The sequence below is a fragment of the Stenella coeruleoalba genome (assembly GCF_951394435.1).
Source record: "Stenella coeruleoalba genome assembly, chromosome: 15".
NCBI lineage: Eukaryota > Metazoa > Chordata > Mammalia > Artiodactyla > Delphinidae > Stenella > Stenella coeruleoalba.
This window is the reverse complement of record NC_137161.1, coordinates 74,577,854-74,591,479: the sequence shown is the minus strand read 5'-3', so window position 1 is coordinate 74,591,479 and position 13,626 is coordinate 74,577,854. Positions and strand designations below refer to the sequence as shown.

At 51.7% G+C, this 13,626-nt stretch overlaps 1 protein-coding gene across 2 annotated transcripts in view; it reads left to right on the top strand.

Annotated features, from left to right (window-relative positions):
• Nucleotides 1-11,394, top strand: part of GALNT17 (polypeptide N-acetylgalactosaminyltransferase 17) — a 450,322-nt gene extending 438,928 nt beyond the window's left edge. For both annotated transcript variants that reach the window (XM_079944095.1, XM_079944096.1), the window contains exons 10-11: nucleotides 8,919-9,086; nucleotides 9,899-11,394. In XM_079944095.1, the coding sequence (XP_079800221.1) occupies nucleotides 8,919-9,086; nucleotides 9,899-10,027 (297 nt within the window). In that variant the 3' untranslated portion in view covers nucleotides 10,028-11,394. The remainder of the gene's footprint in view (nucleotides 1-8,918; nucleotides 9,087-9,898) is intronic.
• Nucleotides 11,395-13,626: the final 2,232 nt, after the last annotated feature.

Sequence of the window (13,626 nt, the reverse complement as noted above, 5' to 3'; positions counted from 1 at the left end):
AGGACTGGACCTCCTTTGTTTACTGATAGGGCAGAGGCAATATTTTATTTCTCGCTAAAGAGTTTAGGGCTAGTGGAGTTTAGGCCATTGGTACAGGGTGACGGGGCCTCTGGAGTCTGGGTTTCCATCAGACGCGGCCAAAGGAAGACCGAAGTGTGGGTGGCTGAAGTTTCTAGACTGTCCTCATTGTACCATCTGCCTGGCCCAGGAGCTAGGGTTGTCCAGAGTGCCAAGTATGAGACACTTTGCTGGAATTCTGCCCACACGGTGGACCACTGCGTTCTGTTGTGGGCCATGTGAGTTTGGGGGTGAGGCTTTGGGAATCCCAATGTGGTGTCCTCCCCAGGCAGCTGAACATTCCAACTCAGTGCTGAGGGCAGAGGCCGATGGGGCTCCAGATGCGTCCCAGGGGACGGCAGGCCAGGGGTCCTAGGACAGACCCTAGTGTGGCTCCACATTTAGTGGGTGATGGGGCCAGAGCACTGGACACCAGAAAGGTGGGTGTCACACCAACCAAGGAAGAGCAGAGCCAAACACGGCTGCCCAGAGGGCCAGTAGCCAGACTGCACTGCATGTTCAATGCAGTAACAAGAAAACCGTGGGTAAGAGGAAGCCAGACTGGATTGGGTGCAGGGGAGAAAGGGAGGTGAGGAGGTGGAGACATGATGCAGAGAACTTTCCGGAAGCTCGGCTTTGAGGGAAGGTGAGAAGACAGATGAAGTGGCTACAAGGGGCTGGCACTTGTAAGCATGTTTAAAAGCAGAATAAGGGGAATACAAGACTAAACAAAAAGAAACTAGCTACGTTTCTAAAACATTAGTGGAAGATCTAGAGAACAGTGAGAATTAATGCTCAGAAAGTAGATGTCTGTCATCTGAATTTGAGTAAAACTATAATTTCCCCTGCATCGAATTATGGGATATTGGAGCAGAAATGTAGGCTTTTATTTTTTTTTTTCCTAAGAGGAATTTATGAATTCGCCTCAACAGAGACATGGAAATCAACTGATCCCCCAACCCAGGTTTACCCTCCAAGACCTACAGTTTCTAGCTCACCTAGCATAGCTTACAATGTTGAAGCCCCCAAATTCCGGGGAAGGGCATTCTTCCGGGGAGTTCCGGGGACGCGTTCTCTCCGTGGAACATGACGAGGCCGTGGCACATGGTGGGCAAGGTACAAATGTTTAATGTTGAATGAAGGACACACAAATGGCCTATTAACTCCTGGGGCAGGGGGAAGGGGCCAGATGCTTTGGCCAAGCCTGTGTGGTGGCCCTGGGGTGAGCCCAGGGTGGCTTCAGGCTGGGACAAGCGCCAGGATGCACTGGTGGGCTCAGCTGGGAGGGTGGAGATGGGCAGCATGAAAGGAACCACCATGCCAGTGGGAGTTTGGGCTTCTAGAATCGACGGAAAAAATATAGTGTCTGCGTTGGAAAAAAAAAAAAGGGGGCGTGCCCTGACTTTTGTAGGGTCATTGTCATGGGTTAAATAACATCCTGCCAATGAACGAATGAACACCCCCAGAACGAGGCCCAGAGTATGATGGGTGTTCAGTGATGATGGAAACCTCGTCCTAAATCTCTGGGGCTGGTTCCCCATCAGAGCATCTTCACACCCGCTCTCACGTGTGGATGTCATAACCAGGCCCACGTCTAACTCCTCTGTTGAGGCTCTGAATTTTCGGGTGGTCCAGGCTGATCTAGGCTGGCTTCTAGCCGATGGCTTGCCTGGATTCATCAGGGAACATGCCAGGAGCAGAAAACAGGCTGAGCTCTTCTTCCCCCACTGCAGAGGCACTGCAGGAGGGGCAGAGTCCAAGAGAGAGGCCATGGGCGCTAACACCCCAGGGCAGGCATCCGTGGATCACACAGTGGCTTTGGGGATGCTGAGTATCGAGTCCAGTTCAAGGCCCAACCCTTTCAGGAATCTGGCCCATTCCAGGCAAGGGCATGTAGGATCTGGACCAAACCGGGAAAGGGAAGTGGGGGAGGGGAGGGGAAGGACAGGAGCAGAGCAGTAGGGGATGGGGGGTCAGGCGTCCAACCCAAGAAACGCACACACCCAGCCCAAGGGAGCTTGGTGGGCTGGATAGCTGCCTGAGGGTCCTGGGCTGCCCAGCAGTACTGCTGAAGCCGTTGGGGCAGCCTCCCCTGGGCAAATGGTTCTGGAGACAGTGGGAAGCCTGCAGTGGCTGAGTGTCGGGAAGGAACTAGGGCTGGGAGATGCTGGCCCCGGGAGCCCACACGGGAGCCGAGAGGGAGGAAGAGGAATCTGTAGTGAAGCAGGAACAAGGCCCCAGTTCTCCACTGGTGTGTGAGGTCTGGGGAAATAAGGGTAACAAACACACGGGGTTTACTATACACTGCATCCTCTTCTCACTAATTTGTTTGTTTCCATAACTACCCCGTGAGATAAATCCTAAAATTAGCCCCATTCTGAAGATGAGGAAACAGACTTCCAGAAGACAAAGTAACTGGCCCAGGGTCATAAAATTAGTTAGTGGCAGAGCTTGGATTTCTTAAACAGGCTCCAGAGTCTGAGTCCTTAACCATATAATATGCTATCTCCTTTGATGACACAGCACAAAGCCAGGCTGCTGTTTGAGTTGGCAGAATGAGAAGGTGAGACAGATTTAACTAAGATCAGCTGAAAAGGGAAAAAAATGTTTACCAGCATTTCCATACCGTACCGGGATATAATCCTACCTTCCTATTTCACAGATAGAGACAAGAAAGACATGCATCTGCTTACTGAAAAACAGCGTGTCTCGTTGAAAAGCAGAGTCTTTGCTCCTCTGGCCCATTTAGCATTGAGGGTGAGATTGGCAGGCATGCTTAGGAATTTGCTCCTGGTCCTTGGGAAGTAGGACAGGGCTACACTGCTCACCCATCCCCTGTCCCACTTGCCTCTTCCGACCCTCATCCTGGTGCTTCCCCACCCTCAGGACTCCTCTCCCAGAGGCCCCCAGCTCTCGCCACAAAGCTGTGTGGTCCAGACCCTGCCATTCCCGTACCTCCAGGGACACTGCCGCAATCCATCCACTCCTGGACCCGTCTGCAGGAAAATCAACCTAAGGTTTTGTAGCACAAATATGTCTCCCCATTCATTCCAAGTAGCAAGTGCGTTTTCTGGAAACACCGTGCTTGAATCCAGCATGGTGGGTCATAATGGTGGATGGGAGAAGATTGAGGAGAGAGGTCCTGGGGACCATCCCACCCCCCAGGAGCTGGCTCTCTCTGCAGGAACTGTATCTGTTTCCAGAGCGTGCCTTCCAGGCTCCCAGATAGATTTTTAAATCAACTTTATTGAAGTATAAGGTCGGTACAATAAACCCTTTGTTTAAAGTGTACAATTTGAGGAGTTCTGGCGGGGGTACACACCTGTGGAACTCCCTGCTCAATCAAACTACAGAACATTTCCATTCCTGCCCCCACCACCACCCGAGAGATTCCTTCTGCTCCTTTGCTCCACCCCGGCTCCCAAGCAGCACTATGCATCCACTCTGAGATACAGTTGGAAATATTTTTTTTCTGTATTCAGTTTGAGTGCTGGCATGCCCTGGACAGTGATGGAGAAAGTCTATTTGTTTTTTAAAATGTACACATGTACACGTAGTTACCAGAAACCACTCTTGTGGCCTCAGCCATGAAACAAACAAATAAATTTACCCCAAAGCAGTTTTGAATCAACAGAACCCATCTCTCTGTCTCCTGGCTAGAAGCTGGATAAACTGCATTTTTCATTTAGCGATGGTTTTCTACCCTCACTAGGCCTGATTTTAAAGTGATAAGAAAGACCCTTAATATGAAAGCCATCGCAAGCCATGTTTTTATTGACAATCTGATAGATTTTGCTGTGTTCCAGAGTTATTCCACAATTATCTGGCTGGGTTTTGTTTACTTGGCCATAACCTGCATATTTGAGTTTTCCCTCAAGGCTGTTAAATGTGGGTTAATAGTTTTACATGCCTCTTAGATCATTTCTAATAGAAAATTCCTTTTCCTCCTAAATGAGAATTAACTGTATTTGAGCTCAGAGGGTTTTTTCCTAATGCGTTCGGGTTGTGGATAATGACATTTATTTCTCATGGGCCCAGCAGGCAAATCTGGAATAATCCCATTCAATTCAAAAGACATTTATGGAGCTTTGGCTCTTTGCGAGATACTTTTCTTGGTCCTTGTGCTATGTAACAATGGGTAGGATGCTGCGGTACTAAAACAACAATGACAAAAATCTGTAACAGGGAAACACATGTTAATATCACCCAAGTATGTAAGCTGAAATAGATCACATGGTGGGGTGGCTTTGTGGAACGAAGCGAGATGGGGGGGGGCTATAATTTATTCAGGAAAGACTGTTGGCTCTTTTTGGGAAACTGCAAGTCATCTGTCAGACTAAGACGAGAATCAAAGAGTTAAAACAAAAGGTGAGTTGGGGACCTGTAGTAGAAGATCATGGTTACAAGTTTATTCATAAATCCGTGGGCATTGGGAGCCATTGAAGGTTGAGGCAGGGAATGATAGAATCTGAATTTGCAGGATTGGGAAGGCCAAATGGAAGTTGTGAAGGGCTGGAAGGGGGACCAGTTTACAAGCCTAGTGCAGCAGTTCAGTTCCCAGAAGAGTCTTAGCTGGGATGTTAGGAGGAAATAGATGAGAAATTGGCCCTTCTTATCTGTGCTTCTGAATCTGCAGGTTGAACCAACGGAGAATCATGTAGTACATATTTCTTGAAAAAAAATCCACGTGTAAGTGGACCTGCCTTGTTCAAACCTGTATTGTTCAAGGGTCAACTGTATAAACGAGAGAATTGACGCTCACTTAAAAACTTACACAGGACTGTTCATAACAGCATAATTTATAATAACCCCAAAGTGGAAACAGTCCAAACGTCCATCCCCTGGTGCATGGACACACAGGATGGTCCAGAGGAGATGGGACTATTCCATGCCTTGAAGGGAGGCACCAGAGAATATGGGTCCACATTGTCCCAAAGACCGGAGAGGAGGTCACTGGGGGCTGGAAGAATGAAAGGAGACATTGTGGAATGGAGAGAATTGCGTTGAGCTCTAGGAGAGTTGAAGCCAGAAAGTTCTAGAAGGAGCCCAGTAACTAACATTTCCAGGCAGGGAAACAGCTGAAGCAAAGCCCTGGAGGCAGGAAAGCAAGTTGGACATGCAGAGGATGGGAAGCGGAGGTCCTTACAGAAGGAGTACTAGGGAGTGCGGAGTGGTGGGACTGGACTAGATGGGCTCTCAATCCAGGACTGGGGAAACTGGGGGACCTGGTGGATGTCAGGTCTCAGCACTCGCCACCTTTCCCCTGACCCTGGCCCCTTGGCCAGGCCAGCAGAGCCCATGCATGTGGCCTCCTTGTACGGGTTCCCGGTGTGAGAAACCACCTTCCCCCAGAAAAGAAATCCCGCAGGGCCCTCCTCACCTGGGGCTGGATACGTGGCCTTTTGCAGGTCCCGGAAGTCTGGGTCTTATTGTTTTCATGTCCTAAAAGACTTCAGAAAGGAGAGCTTCTAACTCCCAGTGGCACTTAGCTTCACTCTTTAAACATCTGGGTCACAGATATGCTCAGTTAGTTAATGTTCTGAGCGCCGCTCACGTGCCTGCTGGGTAATAGATTGATACATAATTTCAATAAGCAGCTGTGTGTATCTTTCCCCTGAACATAAAGGCAGCTTGCTGTCGTTCATCACTTTGCATTTGATGAATTTAAACACATTCAGAGAGACGTTGTTGAAAGAGGGATGGGGCGGGGCTTCTGATTTTTTTTTTTTTTACCATTTTGCCTCTAACAGTTATTCTGATTTGGAACTAATTTGGGTTTAAAACACATGTTAACCACATCTCTTTCTCAAGGGCATTTAATAAACTCCTGTCACTTGTTCCTGAGGGGATCAGGCAGCCTCCCTTTGGGGATCAGAACAGAGGGTTTCTGACAGCTTTCACCAGAAGAGAGAGCCCCTGCGGAGCATCTTATCCCCTGATGAGGCACTTGTGTCCCAGGGCGGAGGTACTTTTCTGCTCCATTCCTGGCAAGAAATGCCCAGGCTTTCAGGAACCCAGGATCATCTGAGAGGAGGTCCCTCTGCTGCTCAGCTGCTGGGCCAAGGCTTCCAACCATCGAATCTCTGGGGACCCAAGGATAAAAGCCAGGACCCGGCCAGGTGACCAGATGTCTTCATGCCTGTTTCCTCTTCTTTGAAATGGGAAGGTTAATAGCACCTACCTCACAGGTTATTGTAGACATTACATAATTTATTCTCTGTACCATGCTTAGACATGGGGCAGAGTATGCCTCCAATATATGCTGGCTGGTAATATTATTTTGTAATGGATCAGGCATCCGTTGTATATTAATAATGATCATCACTCCTGCTCTAGACACCTCATAGGATCATGAGAATGAACGTGAAGATTGTGCTTGCCTCTCGCCAACCTGCCCTGGAATCATCTCAGTGGGAATACAGCCCCATCCTTGTATTCTCAGTGCCTGTCCCCAGCCTGGGCACATAGAGGACTCTTCAAAACATGTTTGTGGAGTTTAAAGGAATAGCTGTGGCTGCATTTTGTAAATGACGATGTTGATCACATTTGTAATGTGCTCATTCACAAACATGTTCGGAGCCCTTGGTCTGTGATTGTCTCCTAGGAAGAATGAAATAAATTGGACACGACCCCTGCCCCAAAGGAGTGTGAAAGACAGGTGAACGTATCTGTTCAGAAGTTGGAATACAGGGCTTTAAACAACATGGGCAGTCAGGAGAGGCCAAGACACCAAACTAGTACGGACTCACAACTAGTTGTGAGAAGGATTGTCAGGCACTATCATCTGTGTATCAGATAGCTATTGCTGCGTAACAACTACCCCAAAACTTAGTGGCATGAAACAATATGTATGTATTTATTTAGTATTGTTTACAAGTCTATGGGTCATCTGGATGGTTCTGTGATCTGGACCAGGTTCAGATGATTTGGGTCAGACTCATTCACGCATCTCCCATCAGCCAGCAGCTCGGCTGAGGGCCGCCTGATCGACGATGACCTCGTCCACTTGTCTCGTGGTCGACTGGCTGGTTGTCTGGACCACGTGGCTATCATCCTTTAGCAGAGGCCATCCTGGCCTTACTGCCATGGTGGCCGTAGGGCTCCAGGAGGGTGGAAATATGCAAGGTGTATACCAGCAACAGTCGCATCCCCCTTTCTGCTACATTCTGTGGGCCAAAGCAAGTCACAAAGCCAGCCAGTATTCTAGGATGAGGAAACAGACTCCACTTCCTAATAGAAATTGCAGCAAAGTCATATTGCCCAGGGCGCATAGAAAGATGTGGCCTTTTTGGGAACCTACCCAATGCTACCTAGCATTTGTTGCAGTACATGGAGCATGGAGCAAGTACCAGGATGGGGTTGTGCATTTAGGGTATTTCTGCCTTTTCATCATTAGAAGTAACATTGCAATAAATACCCTGTACATAAACTTTTTTCTTCCAGTTTTACTGACAACTGACATACAGCACTGTATAAGTTTAAGGGGCACAGCATAATGACGTGACTTCCATACATCACGAAATGATAATCACAGTAAGTTTAGTGAACATCCATCATCTCTCCCGGATACAAAATTAAACAGAAAGAAATTCTTTGTCTTGTGATGAGAACTCTTAGGATTGACTGTCTTAACTTTCCTATATAACATACACCAGTGTTAATTGTATTTACCATGCTGTACATTACATCCCTAGTACTTGTTTATAAGTGGAAATGTGTACCTTTTAGCTGCCCTCATCCAATTCCTCCTCCTCCCCACCCCTCTACATAAACTTTTGTTCACAGTTCTAATTATTTTCTTGGGATAGATTTTTTTTTTTTTTCATTTTTCTTTTCTTTGACCGCACCTCATGGCTTACGAAGGGATCTTAGTTCCTCCACCAGGGACTGAACCTGCACTCTCGGCAGTGAAAGTGTGGAGTCCTAACCACAGGACCACCAGGGAATTCCCAAGATTTTGTTGTTGTTGTTGTTGTTGTTGCGGTACGCGGGCCTCTCACTGTTGTGGCCTCTCCCGTTGCGGAGCACAGGCTCCGGACGCACAGGCTCAGCGGCCATGGCTCACGGGCCCAGCCACTCTGCGGCATGTGGGATCTTCCCGGACCGGGGCACGAACCCGCGTCCCCTGCATCGGCAGGCGGACTCCCAACCACTGCGCCACCAGGGAAGCCCTCCCAAGATTTTTTAAAGTAGATTTATTGGGTCAAAGGAGAGAAACATTTTAAAAGCACACTGCTTATATTTTGCAATTCCTTTTTGAAAGGTTGTAGGAATTTACCCTCCCTCCAGCCCATCTTAGGCTCACCTTGACAAAACACAAATAATCTCTTTTTTTAAAACGTGGTCTCTCATTGTTTTGATTTATTTTAATACCTAGGAGGTTGAATGCTTTTTCATATGGCTGTTGCTTCTTCGGTGAACTGACTCTTTGGGCCCTTTTGCAGCAGGGTAGATTTAATTAATCTCGGTTTACAAATGAGGAGGAAATGGACACTCAGAGAGGTTAATTGACTTGTTCAAGGTGGCCCAGCCAGCTGGAAGCAGAGCCAAGCTTTAGAAATCGGATGTCCCGCTTTTTCACTTATTCCTGCTCCCTGCGTTGTTGAACAGAAGGCCAGACTCCTGAAACATTGACCGAGGACATGCTTAGAAGGAAATCAGGGAGTGGTCCAGGGAATCTGTATGCAGGCTTAGCAAGCCGTGGGCTTCCTGGACGGGGTGCCCCTGTGAGTTGGGGGTGTGTGTGACAGGCCTGTGAAGGTGGCCGGGACTGCAGCATGGACAAAGTCCTGGGTGACCCATGTGTCCCTCGTGACCTCACCTCTACCTCCCGTGGCCCTGCCGCTCTGCTCTCTCCCCAGCTGGCCCGCTACACCAAGGAGGGCTTCCTGCACCTGGGAGCCCTGGGGACCACCACGCTCCTCCCTGACACCCGCTGCCTGGTGGACAACTCCAAGAGTCGTCTGCCCCAGCTCCTGGACTGCGACAAGGTCAAGAGCAGCCTGTACAAGCGCTGGAACTTCATCCAGGTAAGTGCTCCACGGACAGGCCTGGCAGCCCAGAGCACGGGAGGGTGCCGCGAGCGCCCCCGGGAAGGGCAGCCAGCAAAGTGCAACCCACGGTCTCCCGGCTTAAGGCATGTGACCTGCTGCACAGGTTCAGGCGGAATCACTGGGGCCTTTCCCTGTGACACAGCCTTCAGGATCCCTGCAGCAGCGCCAGGCTGGGCTGGGCTCTGATACATCTCGAGAGGGAGTTCGGGGTGATTTCTCCGGAATCTTCTAAATGCCAGAGAGATGGAGAAAGTCAGCTTGAGACTATCCAGGGCAGTCCCCCATCCTGACACCATCCCCTACCTATGCTTTCACCTGGTTCAGCCACTCAGACTCGGTGAAGCTTATTTATTTTCTGACTTTAGGGTTTCCAGAGAAGGTCCAAAGGCCCAAAGATCCCTCCCTCCTGTGCACAGAATTTTGGTGGGATTGTTCCCCAAGAGGGGCCATGTGCCGGGCACTATGGTGGTTAAATCTCTCTCTCTCTCCCTCTCCCTGTCCCTCCCTCCCCCCTCCCTGTCTCTGTATCTCTGTCTCTCCCTGTCTCTTCGTATCTGTCTCTCTCTGTTTCTATCTCTCTGTTTCTGTCTGTCTCTCATTCTCTATATCTTTCTCTGTCTGTCTCTGTCTCTCTGTCTGTCTCTCCATCCTTGTCTCTGTCTCTCTCTGGTTCTTTGTTCCTGTCTCTCTGTCTCTCTGTTCCCGTCTCCGTCTCTGTCTTTCCGTCTCCATCTCTCTGTCTCCTTCTCTGGCTGTCTCTTCTCCCTCTCACCCCCACGTGCTCCCAGAATGGCGCCGTCATGAACAAGGGCACAGGGCGCTGCCTGGAGGTGGAGAACCGAGGCCTGGCTGGCATCGACCTCATCCTCCGCAGCTGCACGGGACAGAGGTGGACGATTAAGAACTTCATCAAGTAGTGGAAGGAGCTGGGGCCCTCGGAACCTGGCCCTCGGGACAGGGTCTGCGTCCTCTGGACCAGCCACGCTGGGAGAGAAACAGCAAGGAGTCGGCAGGTGCTCAGTGGGCCTCCCGGGGCTTCTCCAGGGCAGCCTGGGGCCCAGATGGAGGCACTGCCCCTCCATCAGGCGTCCAGCTGCCTGAGGCTCGTGCGCCCTGGCAGAGCTCCCTGACCCTTCGCTGGGAGCACAGGAGCCGTGTATTCTGCAGCCCGGATACGGACCTGGTACTGTGGAGTGACACATCGCATCTCCTCCTGTGCTTCTTCCCATCCACTTGCAGGACTGGGACAGGCGGGGGCCCCTCCTTTTTCTCATCTCTCGTAGCAGCAGCAGCAGCTTCTGAATTCCACCTGAGCCCTCAACGAAGTGGGGGGGGGGTGCTTGGCCACAGCCTCGCTCCCCCTCCTCTAAGGAGGCAGCGAGGCCCTGAGACCCAGTGTCCCCCGGGTTGCTTCTGCCCAGACACCTGTTCACAGCCCAAGATGGCCAGCCCCCAAACCTTTCCAGCAGGTGGCCTTGGACTTTTCTGGACTCCACCCCCGAGATGACCTGGAAGGAGCTGATGCTTCCACGGTCACCTGGGCACTAGGATCCTATGTGCCTGGACCAGCTCTTCCATGTCTGTCGTCAGCAGGGAGGCAGAGAGCACGTGCGGCGGTCTCAGCTGTGAGGGCCCCCAGGCTGGAGCCGGGCCCATTCTGCTCTGCCTGCCCAGGCGCCGGGGAGCCCGGACTCACAGTGGCTACCGCAGCGGGGACAGCAGTCAGCCCCCATCTGGAGCTTAAGGACTGACGTCAGCACAGCATAGGGGGCCAGGACCCTGGAGGATGCTCTCGTGTCTCCCTGTGCTCGGCCAGCTGACAGGGAAGAAGGCAGTCGAGTCCCCTCTGAAGAGTAATAACTTCTTTCTGATTGCCCTCTGGTTAGGGTGCACTTATAAATCAGAGTTAATATATGGACGAGTGTGCATGCGTATGAGGGTGTGTGCCTGGTGGGGCGAGTGTGCTGCCGCCTGTGCGTGCGTGCATGGCGCGTGTGTCTGGGCGTGTGCGTCCGAGTGCACGGTAGGGCAGACGCAGAGGCGTGGCCTTGGACTTGCTGCCTTACTGCCAGCCCAGATCAGATCAAGGATGCTGAGAAGCTTGTGGGGGTGGGTTGGCCAGCAGGATGTGACAGGGCTGGCACCCCAGATGGAAGGCTGCCCTTCTGCCAGTTCCCATCTGTCTCCCTCATGCTGTCCGGCCAAGCCCTGCCCAGAACCAAACCCCACACCTGCCCAGTTTGGGGTTCACAGTGTCTCATGTGGTGGCATCTTACTGGTGATCCTTCCCCCCTTTGTGAAATAAATACATGTGAGCACTTCCCAGCTCAGCCTTTTTGGCTTTTCGATTCTTCCAGAGCCTGGGCCAGGAAGCACTTCCTGGCACGTGGCAAGGGCTTCTGGTTTATTAAAGGCCAAGAGCGTTCATTCGTGGGGTGGGGACACGGCCAGCCTGCCCTTGCTCTCGCCTCCCCCCAAAGCAGGCCAGAACTTGACGTTGGACACCTGCTTGCTAACCCCCTGTTGACCCCAGATTAGAAGGGTCAGGTGGGTGCAGAAAGCTGTGACGCAGAGAAGGGCCGTGGGTGACCTGGCCAAGCGTCCTGACCCGCCTCTTCGTGCTGCCGGCCGCCACTCCTATCTCTCGAGACCAGAGAGCCCGTAGTGGAGCAGCTGCCCCTTCTATTCATGGAGAAGCGAAACCCAAAAAGACGGCAGGCCTTCTGCCCTGGAAATGAACCTGGAAGGAAATGGGCTGAAGTCCCCTGGGCATTGACAGCCCCCAAGTCTCTTCCCTCCCAGGAAGCCAAGAAGATCCGGCTCGTTCGGCGTAACCCAACCCACAGACATGCGTGTCAGCTGCTGTTTGGGGGGGCTCTTTGAGAATCAGGGTCCATGAGCACAGATGGAAAATTCTGCTGTTTGGTGAGGAGGGGTCATCAAACTGAAACATCAGATCCTCGGGGTAACTATTAAGCCGAAAGAGCCAAGGGTCTGCCGGTCCTCCGCGGGGTCAAGGGGGCCTTGGGCAGCATTCCAAGGCGGTGCTTTGAGGAGCGGTCCTGCCCAGACTGAGCCATTCTCCTCCTGTGCGGTTCTGAAGGTAGAAGCTCAAAGAAGACAAATACTCCATTTTACCGTTAGCTGAGGCTTTGAGCCCAACTCCCCCCGGGGTACTCAGTGGGCCCCTGTGGGATCCTTCATCCTCCGGGAAATGGGCCGAAACGGCCTCGGAGCAGAGAAGCCGCAAGACCTGCTCTGAGTCCCCCCGATGGAGCTGGAGCCCCACCCTCTGACTTGCTCACTGCGCTTTGGGCTCGTTTCTATTCCTAAGGCTGCACCCCTAGCAGACGCACAGCAGGAAGAGCCCTGGAGTTTTCAAGAGAGAAGTGTTGCTTTTCTTCAGGGCCACAAGGCAGCAGGCAGGATGTTTGGGTTTGCCTGTTTACGTGATGGGGATGAGGGTGCTGGTTTAGGGCCATGGGGGCCTCTCAGCCTCCCGGCACAGCATGTGTGCTGCAAGTCCTGGCTCTGGCCCTTGCTTCCAGCATCCAGGAAGCCTGGGCTGTCTGTTCATATCAGCACTGGTTCCTCCCAAAGGCCAGAGCCTGAGGCCAGCATCTGGGTCGGCATCCTCATTGCCACACAGCATCCCAGGCGACCTAAAGGCTTGGGGGTGGCAGGCCAGCGGCCAAAGCACAGAAGAAGAATCAACTGTAGCCAGAGAGGGAGGAGAGAAAAGACGAGCAGGGCCCTGGGGAAGCCTAGGGTCTCAGAGCTTCAGGGGAATTTGGAAGTTCCAGAGAAGTTCCAGAGACCCATCCCTCTGCATAGCTCAGGCAGCAGGCTCCAGGCATCGGCCTTGAGTTCTGACAACCTTTGTGCATCTCCCTCCATCCATGCGGTCCCGTCGCATAGGCGCTTCCCACTCTCCTGTCTGGTGGCCGTTTCCTTCTCTTTCATTTTTTCCCCCTCGATTCATAAGGCAAAAAAAAAAAATCACAGATGGTATTCCCGATCGATGTCCAAGCCATCCAAGCTGACGCCTTTGAATGTTTTATTTCTCGAATGTGTTCTTTATACTGATTCTGGGGGCTACAGAAGAAGAAACCGAAAGGACAGAGAAAGGTGAGTTCGGGCCAGACGTCGTCATCGTAAGCCACGACTCCAAACCCTCTGACTTGGGTTTCTGAAGCCACGTGTTTTTCATCTGCTATTTCTTCCGCTATTCTCAGAAAGGATCCCTGTTTCACAAAGGGTAGAAGTCAGGCCTGGGCAGAGCCGGTGACCCGCACACCCCTGGGCTGTCCGGTGATCGGTCGTCCCTGATTTGTATGCAATCTCCCCTCCTTCCACTTTGCTTTCAAGGGCTGCTCTGAGAAGAACTGAGTGTCAGAAGCCCAGGGATGGACCGGGGAGGAGCTCGGAGCCTGCACACGGAACCAGGTGGTCCACGAAGCCTGGAAAGGCCAAGGGGCCAGAAGCAGGTTACAATCCCCACTCATTGCCAGTGTGC